This window comes from Ostrea edulis, chromosome 5, assembly GCF_947568905.1.
Source record: "Ostrea edulis chromosome 5, xbOstEdul1.1, whole genome shotgun sequence".
NCBI classification, from domain to species: domain Eukaryota; kingdom Metazoa; phylum Mollusca; class Bivalvia; order Ostreida; family Ostreidae; genus Ostrea; species Ostrea edulis.
Genome location: NC_079168.1, coordinates 44043305 through 44060961, shown reverse-complemented (window position 1 = coordinate 44060961; position 17657 = coordinate 44043305). Strand labels below are relative to the sequence as shown.

Below are 17657 nucleotides of genomic sequence, written 5' to 3'. Positions count from 1 at the left end.
CTAAATTAGATATGTTCTTGTCACGATTTCACTTTCATTCGAAAAGTTTCTTCATAAAGAAATCCATTTATATTAGAAATTAGTGATATATAATTCTAGAGAGAGAAATATCTCTTACTCTTCATTCGATTCCATCATTATTATTAACTTCATAATTCTTATCATCCGACTTCAATTAAAAACACAACAGGCTTTTGTAGAATGCCCTTAAGCAGTTCCATAATATTATGGCAGGATGGTGGTAAAGTTACCGGGCATTTTTATCCCCTTGGCTTCATGTATGAAAGACATAAATACGGAAACTTTACGACTTGAAGGTTACAAGGTTTGCACGAATGTGATCATTTCATATCCGTTCGTAACATTACAAGATGTAAAAATGTCGAACAAACGAGAAAAATAAACACAAACGTTATAAACATGTTTTTGTCATATTCATTTGGTATTGTTATCTAGTGTCAGGTAAAATCATGTATGAAGTTCACAATTCTCACATTGTTATATACTCATAACAAACAGCTGACAGACATCGAAGTTTCTGTGAATGACTCATCTCGGTTGACAAGTGCATTAAGACACTAAATTATGATTAAGACATGCACATGTCATTTGACAATTAAAATTATAAACTAAATCTTGAATCTGCGTTTGCAAACCCCTATCACAGATTTGATATAGACATGAATTTGATATAGGCATGAATCTGATATAGACACGACTTCAAAAAATATTTTTGATGTCAAATGTAAAAATTCTGATTTTTCAATATTGAATATTAACTTAGTTGCGTTGTAATCTCGTTGAAATCCACACAGGAAGCGGCAAAATACGACAAACGCAAATAATATGACAATATTCATGAATTTATAAGTCTTAATCACAAAAAGGTTTTGAATTATTAATTAGATGATTCGCTACTAAACGTCGAGGAAGTCATGAAGCAATGTAGTTAACAGACCACAAACTAAACATCATACGAACTAACACTTGATTCATGAAATGACACGAGCCTAGCTATCTTTCCTACGCATTGTCATATTTAATTAAGTTGATGATTGTAAGTATTTAACATTCTTCAAAGACATTTACAAAAAGAGCATTGACGCGTGTAAAACAAAAATCAGGCCTTGTTAATTGTGCTATTCCGACTGATTTGGAACAAAATATAACAAACTTTACATCTTCATACTTCCTTCAACAAACATCAATGACTTCATTTTGGATGCTTCCACTACTAACTTTTTTTTATCCTTGTTATCATGTGTACCAAATATTACAAGCAGCAGTGATACCACTGTGTCTATTTTAAGGTTAATTATTGACAATTTTCAAGTCGCCCTTCCTTGTTTATGACAAAGGGAAATAAATCAAATTAATGTTTTAAAGATTTATTTTAGAATCATAACACCATCCAAAGCATAATAAATTAAAATGACCATTTACACACCACTTCCTCGCTGTCAACACATCAACATCTCCAAGATACAAACGATTTCGCTGAGGTTAATGAAACTGGATCTGTCATCCATTGTAATAAATTAGACACCGATACGATGTATACATCTTTGTAACTCAAGATTGTGTTTATGAATTCTGCAAGTCCTGCAAAATTTCTATTGTTGTACCAATAGAACCACTCGCGAGATAAATGGATTCCAAACGGGGCTTTATTTGTCTTATAGTACGAATTAAAGTTTTTCATCAAATAGTCAACAGTTTCCTCTTTTGTTTTGGGGGCCCTGCATTTATCAGTATGTGCGCATGTCTCATCATGAAGTGACGTCATCGGAATAACAGGAACTTCCCATATCCCTTTGTTCTCCTTATTGGAACACTTTTCTCCTTCACATTTCTCTATGCCAAAATCTAATGTAAATGGCCATGGTTTTGATTTATTAAGACCAGCATAGTCTCGTAGAACAAGTGATGAGTCATACAATGTTCTGTTGCGTAAGATGCCAATGTTTGCCATCATTTCTCCAGAAAGTTCTGGAGACCGCCATCCTTTAATGTTTTCCTCAGGGATAGCAGAATAGATACCGAAGTGTTCCGATTGCTGATTTATATCCGACTGCAATTTTTTTAAAGAAGTGTAAGCTGATGTTTGTCGCCCGTTCAGACCGATTTCAATTCCACCCTTGTATAATATGTTAGCTAAACGATAGCTTGTCCCTCTTCCGTTGGCAAAGAAAGTGCCCTCTATGGGACATCCATTCGGATTTCGTCTGCTTTTCTGGAATAAGGTTTTCATCTTAGAATATGTGAGAAAGTTAAGGTCACCGTCGATGGTAATATAAACTATTTGAGGTATTTCCGTGAGGCTTATGTTTGTTGGATAATTAGTGGTTTCGCAGAAACACTCCGGAAGTTGACAATTCACACCTTGTTTGCATTTCATTTCCTTTGTATGTTGTATTGATGTTGAAGATTTTCTTTCAGTTAATGCATCTTTCTTATCTAATGCAGTGGGTAAGGTTTTACCATTCTCTTGCTTTACAATGCTCTTTTCCGTTGTCTCGACTGTATAAAAGTTTTTACTTTCGTTGAAAAATCCGTTGGGTTTTAATAGAACAGTCTTGCCCTGAGTTGAATTGAAATTTGTATCTGTTTGTTTCTTTTGCGTTTCTATCCACTCATGTAAAGACGATAAAGCCGGGGACTCTGTCTTGACCTTTTTAGTATCCCATGGTCCAACAAGTTGAAAATCGACTTTCAACCCGAAATTTTGAGGCAAGTCCAAGTTCTGATTTTGAGGGGAACTCGAAGTTGCCATTGGCACGGGACGGCCCATTTGACTAACTTTGGTTGAAACTGTACTTGTTTCTAATATTTGTATGTCTTTTTTCTGTGTCGTACTTGGTCTTTTGGTTGTGGTAGTTATGATGTGTTCAAATTTCATTGCGTTCCAAGATTTACTCTCTCCAGTATGCGTGTTTATGTTGGTCCCTTTTCTGCCTTTATTCACAACTCGATGAACGTTATTTTTATGAGGAATACGATTTGTTTTCGTGTGGCTGTGTTGATTGCCATGATGACTTACTCGCTCCGGCATTTTCTGGTGACGTGATTGCTTCGACTCCTTACTAACCACATTTGTAAGAACCGATTGCCAAGAATAGAGGGGTGTGGCAAATAAGTCTTGAGACGTTTTGCTCTTCTTCAAAAATTTCGTCGGTGGTTTTGGAATCAACGGATTCGGCATTGGCAGAGGAGGAATGGTTGTAGTGATACGACTTTTTCGTACAGCTTTTCTACGTTGCATACGCTGAAAAAGGTAGGAATTTTCCAAAGGAGTGTGTAAAATGGGCCTTACTTTTGAATGTGATCTACCAGTATGGTGTGATCGCTGCACTGCGTGTGACTTGTCTCGTACGTGCGATTGTTGCCACACATGCGATTTCTTCCTTTGATTACGCTTAACATTCCTATGGCGAGAAATTTTAGGCTGTCTTTCAGGTACGTTGATGTTACTGTGATGTCTTCCTGTATCTGCAAAAAATCCCTTTGCTTGAAGTTTTGGAGCAGATCTTTCACGGGGGTTGGCGCATGTCCATGGTTTGAAGTCCTTTAACTCCGCCAACGGGGTCGGTGTCTTTAACCATGATATAACTTGTTTAACAGGAAGAATGTATACGTCATCTAATTTCAACAAATCTTTGATGAATCTGTCCATTGCCTTTAATCTGTCGGGTACATAAAACCATGCAGCGTGCATGTTGATGCCAAAGGGTGCCTTGTTGGTCTTGTAATAACTGTTGAAATTTTCCCACAGGAAGTTGTAGGCAGACTCTTCATCGGGTGGTGGGTTATTACATCCGTCGACATACACGCAGTCATATTTACCTAAATAGTCTCTAACAGAAACAACAGGCACTTCCCAGAAACCTTTGTGTGCTGATTTTGGACAAGGGTTGATCTTACAGTCGTAGGGCCATCCGTAGTCCAGAGTAAACGGAAGGGGTGCTCGATCTGTCTGCTTCCGTTTACTGATAGTAAGGGTAGCGTCGTATGAATATCCAAGGGACTGGAGAATGTTTGGCTGTGCATCCCCCATTGGTTTCAAAAACGGACTTCTCCATCCACGGATTTCGGACTTTGGAACCCGGGCCTTTCTGGCTAAGTTTTCTTTCTGCTTTTCTGCTTCATTTCTAAACGTTTTTATGTTGGGTTGGCTATGCGTAACACTGTGAGATGCTATTTCAAATCCTTTCTGATAAAATTCCCTCACCAACGAATACACAGTATTGGCGTGCGAAATAAATAATGTCATGGAAATCGGACATCCGTTTGGATTTCTACGGTTTGAGTCGAACAGTTTTCTATAAAAACTGGCCACGTATGTATTGACTGCGTCGTCAAAAGTAAAGAAAACCATCTGTGGGGTTTTGGATTTTTCAAGAGGCATATCTTTTCCACAACATACACATTTAGGAGGTTTGCATATGTCGCCGTGTTGACACTTGTAACAAGTGGAAGGCGACGTAGCCAAAACACATCCTAAAACGGAGATCAAAACAACAAACTGGTAAAACTCTTTTGATAATTCCATTTTCCTTTCAGTTGAATCAAAGTTGATGAAATCGTCTCCCAGTAAAAATTGTTAAGAAGTAACCATCCTAGGTATGTGAATATACACCGATAAAGTCCAGTGTAGCCCTCGCAACTTCCGACCAGGTAAGGCGAAACACGGCTACCTGTACACAATTATATGCAGAGAAATTAAAAGTAGATGGAACTGATGTTAAGAACGTGTGACTTTATGACAAACGTATCTGACATTTCTTAAATCTCCACTTTCTCATACTGGAGGTCCATCACCGTCGGCCGCGGGCAAATGACAACTGAACAGCGAAAAGGAAACAATGACTTTATATCTACAGTAAGAATTAAAATAACGCCTTTAACGATTGTGATTATTACTGTGGTCATTAGCTTCATGAATTATTCTCAACGATTAAGTAAAACCCACAGAAATGCATATTGTTCTAATAAGTTTTGTAGATCATTATATTTTCGTATAAAACAATGAACTCAGATAAAACAGTTTGAATTTCTTTTTATTTGGGCGTTGTATGGATTTTTTAATTTCTATATTATAGCACAAAATATTACGTCCTAAGTTCAGTCTTTAGAAACAGATCATTTAAAATTTTCGTACACAAAAAATCTTCCCATCGTTATACAAACCGCTAGCGAACAGAGATTGAAATTTTCTGTAATAATTCGCAACTTGAAATTAACATAGATTCCCTGTCATAAAAATAAATCATGTCCTGTGAATACCAAAATAAATATTTGTAATATGTGCTAATTTGTTGTAAATTGTGGGTTTAAATTGTTCTGGATGTATATATATCATAACATATATACAGTGAATTGTTAAGAAATAAATTCCAGTTTTGAAAATACATGAGGGTATGTACTGCGACACTTCACATCAGCATACTTCATTAAGCGCCTTGACACTTCGTGAAAAGTATGCCGGAGTAAAACGTTGCAGATCATACCCTCGTGTATTTTCGAAATGAAGTTTATTTCTTATATTCACATTCTACTTTCATTTCTGTTGGAATTCCCAACCGTTAGAACAGACGTACTATATTTATCAAGATTCATACACGCATAGTTCATGAAGAAATGGCAATCATTACAATTTGTAGAGAAAAGGCAAAAACATTCCAAGTGTAAATATTAAGAAATATCTTTCAAAATAAAGGTAAATGCAGGTCCTTAAAAAGAGGATGGAAAGGAGGGGGTCATATTGCCCAACTGTTTGGAAGTTTCTATGCCCTGGAGATCGAGGGAGTGAAAAATTGTTATGTCCCCTCCCCCCAAGGTAAAGGGTCAAAACAAGTTTGGTGTTGAAAGCAAAGTTTGGCTGATTTTGGAATTTTACGACATTTGCTTAAGATGTAGATTATTAAGAAATTAATTTCATTTTTGAAAATACATGAGTGTTAGCTGCGACGCTTCATGTCTACATACTTCATGAAGCGCGTAGTGTTTTATGTCTGCATACTGTATGAAGCGCGTAGTGTTTCATGTCTGCATACTGTATGAAGCGCGTAGTGTTTCATGTCTGCATACTGTATGAAGCGCGTAGTGTTTCATGAAAAGTATACCGGCGGAAAGTGTTGCAGTTCATGTCCTCATTTTTATAACCCCGCAACAAGTTGTGGGGGGGGGGGGGTATACTGGAATCGGGTTGTCCGTCTGTCTGTCCGTCCGTCCGTAGACGCAATGGTTTCCGGGCTCTAAAGCATTATCCTTTCCACCTACCGTCACCATATCATACATATGGACTACCCATGGGATGAAGATGTTCCCTATCGATTTTGGGGTCAAAAGGTCAAAGGTCACGTGCACTGGACATCGAAGTAGCAATATGGTTTTCATTTAAATTCTTTAACGGCTTTTTTCATCGCATGGAGATGCTGTGTTCCTAGATACCTTTTGGATCATAATACTGAAGTTTTACCTATTACCAACACCCTTTGGGAGATTGGGGTAAGCATTGTAAGTATTCTTAGTGAGCATTGCTCACAGTACCTCTTGTTTAAAATTCTTTTATAACATTCTGCTTTCTCTTCTGTAGGAATTCACAGACGTTAAAATGGACGTACTAGATTAATACGCACATTGTTCACAACTGCATCACAAAGAGAAATGAATGCGGAATCATACATCATTTGTTCCATTTTTTTTCTCATTGTCGAAACAGGGATCCATGTCATTGTGGTAATAGGAGTTACAAGGCTTTTTCTAATTATAATTATGTATTATACCAAGGGTATCCAGGCGATTGGAAGGCCTGAGTTCCCAGTCTTTATCTTAGTTGTAAAGTCAACATAGGCGTTGTATGTTGCATCTCGAATTTCCATTTCTGTCTGACTGCATAATCGTAAACGTCTATCGTAACTTTCACTTAGAACATCATATGCACAAAAGTTAATTATTCTACAGAGGAACACTGAGATATGAAAAATATGTGCGTAATAAGCTTTGAATTATTTAACTATACAAGATTCTGATTTATATCGTTCAGATTTTTAAGGACAGGTTGAATCTAAGTAATCAGCATGTTGAAAAATATTTAAAACGTATAATTGATTATCATATATTTACATTTACACATAATTTAATCGCGTGCCTAAAGTTTTGTGGTTACAAATATTTTCATGGAAAGAGGGCAAAAGTTCGGTGACCTAATCTATATTTTGAAATCGATACATAGATTTTGTAATCTCTTTTTATCAACCTTAAAATATTACGGCACATTTATAGTATACATAATGACCAATAATGCACCTTATAATAAAATTGGTGGATTAAAAGTTTGAATTTTAGAAGTCGAACGGTTCAAGCACTAGGAGATACATGTAATTTCCAAAAGCCAGCTTTACGCTAATCTAACATATACAGAATTCTTCGTCTGCTCCGCCATGCTTGTTATCGCGAGGTCTCGTAGGTGGATCTACTGAAAAACCTAAACATTGACAATCAGCATGAAAATGTAGTTACTCAAGTCATTCCGACCAAAAAAATAAAAACCCCAAAAACGGAAAATCATATGGTGGCAGGAAAAAATACACTCTGCTGTTCGTTTTTTAAAAACTTGATATCAAATTTAAACTTTTTCAATGCTGACGAAATCGCTTTCTCCTCCATACTCGTCCAATGATCTAAACACTATCTTATATGGGCATATACAAATAACTTGACAACCGGAAGTTGAAATTTCAGTACATCAATCATGACGCACAAATATGAATCGAGAAATTAGAATATATCCGAATTGTTAAAAACGGTAGAATAGAGCATCACAAATTGTAAGATGCAGGTTGTAAATTTATATATTGACCAAGAAACATAGAACATCATTTTATTTACGTAAAGAAAGCAAGCAAATGTTTACAATGATAAAAAATGTTGCGGGAATGAATCACTTCCGTATTTGCACCTTTACGGAGATCCTAAGAAGTTGCAGCCCCCCCCCCCCTCCCCTAATCGAAGAAGACTACATCATTGCAGCTATAGCCCACCTCGAACGATGCAAAATATACATATAAGTATGAATAAATAAATATTTATGCCCCCCCCCCTTCAAAGAAGAGGGGCATATTGGTTTGCACCTGTCGGTCGGTCGGTCGGTAGACCACATGTTGTCCGCTCAATATCTTGAGAACCATTCACTTAATCGTAATGATATTTCATATGTGGGTTGGTTATGAAAAGAAGAGGACCCCTATTGTTTTTCAGGTCAAAAGGTTAAAGGTCAGGGGTCAGTCTACTCTGGACATAGGAAAATACTGTCCGCTCAATATCTTGAGAAACCTTTGCTTGACAGACATCAGACTTGGTACACTGGTATATCTTTAGAAGAAGATGACCCCTATTGATTTTGAGGTGACATAGTCAAAGGTCAAGGGTCTAACTGGACATAGGAATATACTGTCCGCTCAATATTTTGAGAACCCTTTGCTTGACAGACATCAAACTTGGTACACTGGTACATCTTCAGGAGAAGATGACACCTATTCAATTTGAGGTCACATGGTCAAAGGTCAAGGGTGAAACTGGACATAGGAATATACTGTCTGTTCAATGTCTTGAGAACCCTTTGTTTGATAGACATCAAACTTGGTACACTGGTACATCTTCAGGAGAAGACGACCCCTATTGATTTTCAGATCACATGGTCAATCCACTCTTGACATAGGAAGATATTGTCTGCTCAATATTTTGAATTGATGATACTACTCTCAATTAAATGTTGTGTGTGTATAACTCTTTTCAATTTTGCACCATGGGGGGCATGTGTTTTACAAACATCTCTTGTTAAACTCATATGGAGACGTCACCATTACCGGTGAAGGACTGCAAAATTTAGGCCTATGCTCGGCGCTTACGTATACGGCCTTTGAGCAGGGGGTGATCTTTATCGTACCACACCTGCTGTGACACGGGACCTCGGTTTTTGCGGTCTCATCCGAAGGACCGCTCCATTTAGTCGCCCCTTTCGACAAGTAAGGGGTACTGAGGACCTATTCTAACCTTGATCCCCACGGGTTTACATGTAAATGCAAAACTTTACACCAAGAAAAATATGCCGTCAATTTCACCATCATTCATATGACAATAACAATGGGCATCGAATGCTTTCATTTGTCAAGTATTTTTAAAAAGTATGAAATAAAAACATAGCATATTTGATTGTACAAAGAATAATTATACCCTAATCGCGATAATTTTTTTTTATCCTAATCGTGCATAAACATTCCAAACACTTTACCATAATCTTTAGTAAAACTTCGAGGTGGGTTTTCTTGTTAAATACGTGTATTAGATAAAGGCTCCAGATAGGCGTTTAAAACTGACACTACCTATTTAATTGGTGCAAAAATAAATTAAGACCTTCCGACAGAAAACATCAATATTCTAACGAGTAATGCGGAAGCGCACTTGCCTGTCGCTCTCTTGGACTAGGGTAACGCACAGTGATTATGAGATATTTTTGATGAAAATTCATATTATCCATAGTCCCCTGCGTCTCCGCACATAGAGACACTACCATGTACCGCATAACACATACCGTTTTGGGATAATGTACGTTCACGATTACAACGCGGTATAATTACATAGCGCAATCATTTAATAAAAAGGCAGAGAGTTTCATAAATGAATAGAGTGTGCAAAGCATGAAATTAGAGTGTATAGAAAAAGGGAAAGAGAGATTCAATAAAACATTAAAGTAAACGTTAAAAATATGTAACTTTTATACTTTCACATCAAGAAAAAACCCCACCATGGATTCAGACATAACACGTGCGAAACAGAGATTGAGAATCAATTATGAATTAAAGTCGGAACAAGTCGCTGCACTTCCTGCCTTTTTAGAGGCAAGAGACAGTGTGCGTCGGAAAAAAGTAGGATTTTTCAGCTGATGCCATTTCTTTCTGATGACCCCATCGCCATCTTTATAGTAGTTCACGGGAATTCCCTATCCCACAATGACTGCATGAAAGAGTATGGTTTGTGTGCAAACGAACTCTGCCAGAAGTTCGACTAAAAATTCAGTGGACGTATATGTAAACTCGAATTGTTTTTCTGTCATAATCATTAGAGCTCGCTATCATTAATTGAAGATTGCAGCCAAGATAGTTTGCTTTGTCTGCCTTTTCACAATATTATTGAATTATCTTTCAGCCACTAGTGAGAATGAAAAATAAACACCAATTGGTACTTTACATGAATTTATTGAGCAATGACATCATAAAAACACAATACACCAGTGTTGGATGATACTGGCCGCAAAAATTAGTAGGAGTCAAGGGAGACAACTAGGATACCATAAACCAATGGGCAAACTAGTGGCCTCGCTTTGATGCGAGTGCCAAGGAACCCCATGCCTAACACGCATGGTGGCTAGGCACACAAGCTGCACAGCTTTTACACCCTGTCTCTGGCTTGCTACCTGGTTTAGAACTTTCACACCACCCAGCCTGTAGCCTCTCCTCCTTTTATAGAGGTAGAGGGGGTCTGAGCACTGAAATGCTGCAGACCCCAAGCAGTTTCCAGTTATTCCACACATTTGCTCAATGGCATTTAACTTCCATGTTAACACACAGCCATGAGACATCCCTCATGCTTTGATGCAGATGGGCAGAGACAACAGGTTAAGCTTGTACACTTATTGGCCTTAATGTTTCCCTGACTCCTCCCCCTTAAAATTGCGACAAATGTAAGAAAAGAAAAATTATCTGGATATTTATTCAATAGTCCTCTTTCGTTGACTGGTTGGCAATTAGCAAGGTGCAACTATCGTCATATGAGCAGTCCTATGCAAGTACAAAAACAGGCTCAGCTTAACTGAATCCACGCCCTGCGATTTACCTAAAAATATAACATACTTGGCGCAGATTATTTGACCAAAGTAAAACAAATTGATGGTTTACTTAACTTTTTCAAAATATGGGGAGGGTGGGTGGGTAACGTGCTGTTGTTCCTTCCACTTGAGTGGGGTGCAAAAAGGAAGAGGAAGTTGCAATACTAGTTAACTCCTCCTGATGCTGACTTTCTTAAAATAAGTTAGCTTGTACCAAGTTAAGTCCTATTGTATAATGCTATTCACTCAATTAAATGAGATTATCTCATATCCATCTCAATAATCTATATTAATTGAAGATTGCAGCCAAGATAGTTTGCTTTGTCTGCCTTTTCACAATATTATTGAATTATCTTTCAGCCACTAGTGAGAATGAAAAATAAACACCAATTGGTACTTTACATGAATTTATTGAGCAATGACATCATAAAAACACAATACACCAGTGTTGGATGATACTGGCCGCAAAAATTAGTAGGAGTCAAGGGAGACAACTAGGATACCATAAACCAATGGGCAAACTAGTGGCCTCGCTTTGATGCGAGTGCCAAGGAACCCCATGCCTAACACGCATGGTGGCTAGGCACACAAGCTGCACAGCTTTTACACCCTGTCTCTGGCTTGCTACCTGGTTTAGAACTTTCACACCACCCAGCCTGTAGCCTCTCCTCCTTTTATAGAGGTAGAGGGGGTCTGAGCACTGAAATGCTGCAGACCCCAAGCAGTTTCCAGTTATTCCACACATTTGCTCAATGGCATTTAACTTCCATGTTAACACACAGCCATGAGACATCCCTCATGCTTTGATGCAGATGGGCAGAGACAACAGGTTAAGCTTGTACAGGGATGATGTCTCCCTTGACCCCGCCACAAACATCGATATGATGTTCCCCACCAATTGCTCTAGAGAGTATCTATCTCCTAAATGAATGACAGGTTATAGGAACCAACCACAAGTGACAAGATTCTGCAAACTATTGCGTAGGGAAGATTTTGCCCTTTCCCCCCAAAATAAATTCCAAACCACCCTGTATGTTATTTAAGTAAGCTTGATTTCCACTTTCGGCTAGATGAGTTCCGTCATACCTAAATAAACTGGTTTGATGGACGTTTATATTTCTGTCATGAACAATGCAAGCTCCGTTAACTTGAGAGGTAACAAATTTCTTAATAGCCTTATTAACCTTGCGTCTTTTTAGATCGATCTTAGCGCCACCCTTACCTAGAGGTGCACCATGCCAGTAAAGACGGGGAAGCATTGTTGACCAAATGAGCAAAGTTTTTGGTAGCAATGCATTGTAGCGATACAAGCTACATTGAATTTCATGTGCAAATCTAAGTGCAGTATTGCCAGCTGTTGTTAGATCGTTTGACCCAGCATGAATAACCAATACATCTGGTTGTGGTTGATGTTTGAGTTCTTCTGTTATCAGTTTGTCGAGGTCTTGCCATTTTAGCCCTCTTATCCCCTTCCAAAAGATGTCAACCCCTAGATTGAGGTTCTTTCCGCCCGGTCTCCTCCGTGCCTCTTCACCAGCCCAAAAAGGTATAGACGATCCTACTATCCAAACTGTCTTGAAACCTGGAATACTTTTGGCAAATTAGCCTGTATTCCATTCAACAAACCATTACATTATAATCTTATGTAGTTTTGAAAAGCATTTGACTCCCACCTTCCCAAAGATTTAATTTCTGAATCTGAAACCCCTTGTTTTGCCATATCTGTGGCTCTCCCAATTCTGAAGCTATGTGGCCTAAAATGTCCCTGAATGTCATTAAATTTAAGTGTTTTCTGTAGCATGCAATTAAACTGGTATCTTGTTACATGTTTGTAATCCATATGGATGAAAAATAAGGTGGAGTCACTGTTAGGGCGCAACCGTAAAAACTTGAGTACCCATTGCACTGGACAAGTATCAGAATTGGCATGTTTGGAAATCTGCAACGTAGTTGTATTTCCAATTTGGTCAGTTTTAGACCTTGGAATTAGAATGCTGACATTGTTCTTAGTAAGGGAAATGTGTGCCCTATGGATAGACAAGACTTCACTAACCCTAAGCAAGCCGTGATATGCAATTGAAAAAATTGTGGAAAATAATGCTGCCTCATATGGTGATCTACAGACTGATGGCAATGCTGATACTACACGTTGCAAAATAGATATGGTTAATGGGATTCGTGGATCTACAGGGTTACCTCGCTTTTTGTGCAGACCCTGCAAGGCTTTTTTGACGATGAATGATTGAGTATTATCCTGTATGCCTCTTAATTTGTGAAAATATGATAGGGCACTAATGTATAATGCAGCTGTTCTATAAGCTGTACCTGAAATGGACAAATGAGCAATAAAATTAAGCAAGTGGTCAATGGGAATAGGAAAAACCATTGCAATCCCACAGTTACTCAAGAATTTTTTGAAACTGGTAAAAGCCCCTTGATAAGCTTTGTATGTGTTGACTGAGAGGGAACCCTGGATAAGCCTGTTTGCCTCACTTTTTAAATTTCCCAAATGTTCTTGGGAAGTGGTGCTGGCCATGGATCTGCTGTTGGTGCTAGTCGTCGGAATTTGCCCCACTGTGAACGAGAGAGACAATCCGCGATAGAATTTAGCTTAGATGGTATGTGTCTTGCTTTAATTAAGATGTTATGCTTGAGACATGTTAGAACCAGTTTTCTTACAATTTTCATGACCCTAGGTGACCTTGATGTTGTTTTGTTGATAACATGTACCACTGCCATATTGTCAATGTAAAACAAGATTCTGTAGTTGGCAAATTGATGCTTCCATACTTCAATAGCTACTTGGACTGGGAAGAGCTCTAAAAAAGTCATGTCTCGGGTTAGGCCTTGTGCCAACCAACTACTGGGCCACTGAGCATATGCCCACTTGCCTGCAAAAAATATACCAAAACCCCCCGAGTCTCCCCCTGCACTGTCAGTGTAAAGTTCGAGAGTGTCGTTATTGACCCATATGCTCTTTGTAATGACTGATATACCATTAAAAGATTGAAGGAAGGTGAGCCAGACTTGGAGGTCAGCTTTCATTTCTAATGTTACCCGGGTATGGTGATGTGGTTTGCCAAGGCCGATTGTTGCATCGGTTAGTCGTCGACAGAAAGCCCTACCTGGAGCTATGACTCTACATGCAAAATTCAAAAGCCCCAATATGGACTGAAGTTGCTGAAGTGTTACCTTTCTAAAAGTCATAATGTCAAGAATTTTGTGTTTAATTTCATGAATTTTTTCCCATGGTAATTTCATGATCATTTGCACCGTATCAAATTCGATGCCCAAGAAAGTAAGAACTTGGGTTGGATATACTGTTTTGTCATTTGCAATTGGGACCCCCAGATCACTGCACAGGGAAAGAAAGGTGTCCAAGGTATTTTTGCTTATGGAATGCTCTCTGCCGCAGAAAAAGAAGTCATCCAGATAATGCAGAATAGAGGAATTTTGTGAACGATTCTGTGTCAACCAATGCAGAAAGCATGCAAATCTGTCCCAGATTGCACAACTTATCTTGCACCCAAATGGAAGCATCTTGTCATAATAGAAGGCATCGTTAAAGCAAAAACCTAATAAATCGAAATCCGTGCTATTAATTGGTAGCAACCTAAAGGCTGATTTGATATCAGACTTGGCAAGATAAGCCCCCCTACCTAATTTGGCAATAATGTCAGCAGCATCATCTATAGTTGAATAGGTTACAGAACTCTGTTCTGGGTCGATAAAATAATTTATTGAAGCATTTTCTGGATATGATAAATGGTGAATAAGGCGGTAGTCGCCATCTTTCTTGGGAACAAGGCCTAATGGAGAAACTTGCAAAGTTGGAAAAGGTGGTTCTATAAAGGGGCCTGCCACTCTCCCCAATGTAACCTCTTTACAAATCTTTTCCTCTGCAACTGAATATTGTCTGCCTAAACTTGTTAGATTTTTTGAAAACCTGGGTGATCTAGGACCAGAATATTGTAGTTTAAAGCCATGTTGAAAACCCTCCCGTAAAAAATGATTATCTGAATAATTTTGTGAGTAGTAAATGACTCTGTCTAATCTTATAGGGGTCTTGCCCAATTTATACAGCTGAGTTGGAAGAACAGTTGTTGGCTGGATGTTTTCCTCCGCATCTCCTACAGGTGTGCTTGAACCTGCATTTTGGGAAGAAATTACACTTTTTACCCTGATTGAAATGATAGCAGTATTGGGTAACAGCAGATGTGCTGCTCTGACTTGAAAATTGCTTATTATTACTGAATTGAGTTTGACTATGGAATGAACTCTGGCCGGTCACATATAGTAGCCAAAATTCCTGACTGATAATGCCCCAGGAGGATTCAGGATTGCTAGCTTTGCGGAGACGGTATTGCTCGTCGTATTTGTACCAGCCTTGGGATCTAGTGGCAGCTAATCTGATATCTCGCATGTATTTTAAAAACTCCTGGGCCCGAGCTCTGTATTTTTCCAACATAACGCTCATGTAAATCATGAAGGCATTAGTCCATTTATCAATTGTCAGGTATGAACTATCATTAGACCTGACAACGCAGAATTTTCCATCCCTGATTTTAATTTCGCCTTGACCCCCCAAACTATAGTCAATCTCTTTTGCTGATTTTAACAGCAAACCTAAATCAACAAATTGCCCATCCCAAATTTTTTGCTTCAGTTTCAAAGGGATGTGTTGACCTACATTATCAAAGTAGCTAAGTTCTGGTACAGGGGTGAAGTCAGCAACATTTAAATCTAAAGAAAAATCAGAGTTACCAATATTGCCAAAGTTGGCAGGCACAAACTCCCCCAAATCTGGTGCAGCCTCACTCCCTGGCACGCTCTCTGAAGATTCCTGGTGCTGGAAGGGGGGTTGGTTATCTCTCACTTTAGTTCCAGGCTTTTGCTGCCTAGTGTTGTGGCGAGACTTTTTTTGTCCTCTGCCCCGGGCTGGAGAAACCATTCCCCCATCTCTTTTTCTCTTTGGAGGCATGGATTGGCCTTGATTGTGAAAAAAAGTGCTTAACGTGCTGTTGTTCCTTCCACTTGAGTGGGGTGCAAAAAGGAAGAGGAAGTTGCAATACTAGTTAACTCCTCCTGATGCTGACTTTCTTAAAATAAGTTAGCTTGTACCAAGTTAAGTCCTATTGTATAATGCTATTCACTCAATTAAATGAGATTATCTCATATCCATCTCAATAATCTATATTATATGATAACAATAGGGACATCCTACTATAATTACATTATATATCAGTATAACAATAGGGACCTCCTACTGTAATTACATTATATATCAGTATAACAATAGGGACAGCCTACTGTAATTACATTATATATCAGTGTAACAATAGGGACATTCTACTGTAATTACATTATATGATAACAATAGGGACCTCCTACTGTAATTACATTATATATCAGTATAATAATAGGGACATCCTACTGTAATTACATTATAGATCAGTATAACAATAGGGACCTCCTACTGTAATTACATTATATATCAGTATAACAATAGGGACATCCTACTGTAATTACATTATATATCAGTATAACAATAGGGACATCCTACTGTAATTACATTATATATCAGTATAACAATAGGGACCTCCTACTGTAATTACATTATATATCAGTATAACAATAGGGACATCCTACTGTAATTACATTATATATCAGTGTAACAATAGGGACATTCTACTGTAATTACATTATATGATAACAATAGGGACCTCCTACTGTAATTACATTATATATCAGTATAATAATAGGGACATCCTACTGTAATTACATTATAGATCAGTATAACAATAGGGACCTCCTACTGTAATTACATTATAGATCAGTATAACAATAGGGACCTCCTACTGTAATTACATTATATATCAGTATAACAATAGGGACCTCCTACTGTAATTACATTATATATCAGTGTAACAATAGGGACATTCTACTGTAATTACATTATATGATAACAATAGGGACCTCCTACTGTAATTACATTATATATCAGTATAATAATAGGGACATCCTACTGTAATTACATTATAGATCAGTATAACAATAGGGACCTCCTACTGTAATTACATTATAGATCAGTATAACAATAGGGACCTCCTACTGTAATTACATTATATATCAGTATAACAATAGGGACATTCTACTGTAATTACATTATATATCAGTATAACAATAGGGACATCCTACTGTAATTACATTATATATCAGTATAACAATAGGGACATCCTACTGTAATTACATTATATATCAGTATAACAATAGGGACCTCCTACTGTAATTACATTATATGATAACAATAGGGACATCCTACTGTAATTACATTATATATCAGTATAACAATAGGGACATCCTACTGTAATTACATTATATATCAGTATAACAATAGGGACATCCTACTGTAATTACATTATATATCAGTATAACAATAGGGACCTCCTACTGTAATTACATTATATATCAGTATAATAATAGGGACATCCTACTGTAATTACATTATAGATCAGTATAACAATAGGGACCTCCTACTGTAATTACATTATATATCAGTATAACAATAGGGACATTCTACTGTAATTACATTATATATCAGTATAACAATAGGGACATCCTACTGTAATTACATTATATATCAGTATAACAATAGGGACATCCTACTGTAATTACATTATATATCAGTATAACAATAGGGACCTCCTACTGTAATTACATTATATGATAACAATAGGGACATCCTACTGTAATTACATTATATATCAGTATA

The 17657-nt window shown here is 37.6% G+C and overlaps 2 protein-coding genes across 4 annotated transcripts; both read right to left on the bottom strand.

Annotated features, from left to right (window-relative positions):
• Positions 1-1372: 1372 nt before the first annotated feature.
• Positions 1373-4844, bottom strand: LOC125650289 (uncharacterized). The gene has a single exon (XM_056164548.1). The coding sequence runs from the start codon at positions 4547-4549 to the stop codon at positions 1469-1471; it is 3081 nt and encodes a 1026-aa protein (XP_056020523.1). The 5' UTR covers positions 4550-4844; the 3' UTR covers positions 1373-1468.
• Positions 4845-10236: 5392 nt separating this feature from the next.
• LOC125667915 (uncharacterized) lies at positions 10237-16076 on the bottom strand. 3 transcript variants are annotated; one of them, XM_056164545.1, is made up of 2 exons: positions 15650-16076; positions 10237-15033 (listed from the first exon to the last, which is right to left on the bottom strand). In XM_056164545.1, exons 1-2 carry the CDS (start codon positions 15864-15866, stop codon positions 13382-13384), a joined length of 1869 nt encoding a protein of 622 aa, XP_056020520.1. In that variant the 5' UTR covers positions 15867-16076; the 3' UTR covers positions 10237-13381. The 3 variants fall into 3 exon arrangements, with proteins under 3 accessions (XP_056020520.1, XP_056020521.1, XP_056020522.1); XM_056164546.1 differs by having other exon boundaries at positions 10237-13459; XM_056164547.1 differs by having other exon boundaries at positions 10237-10893.
• Positions 16077-17657: the final 1581 nt, after the last annotated feature.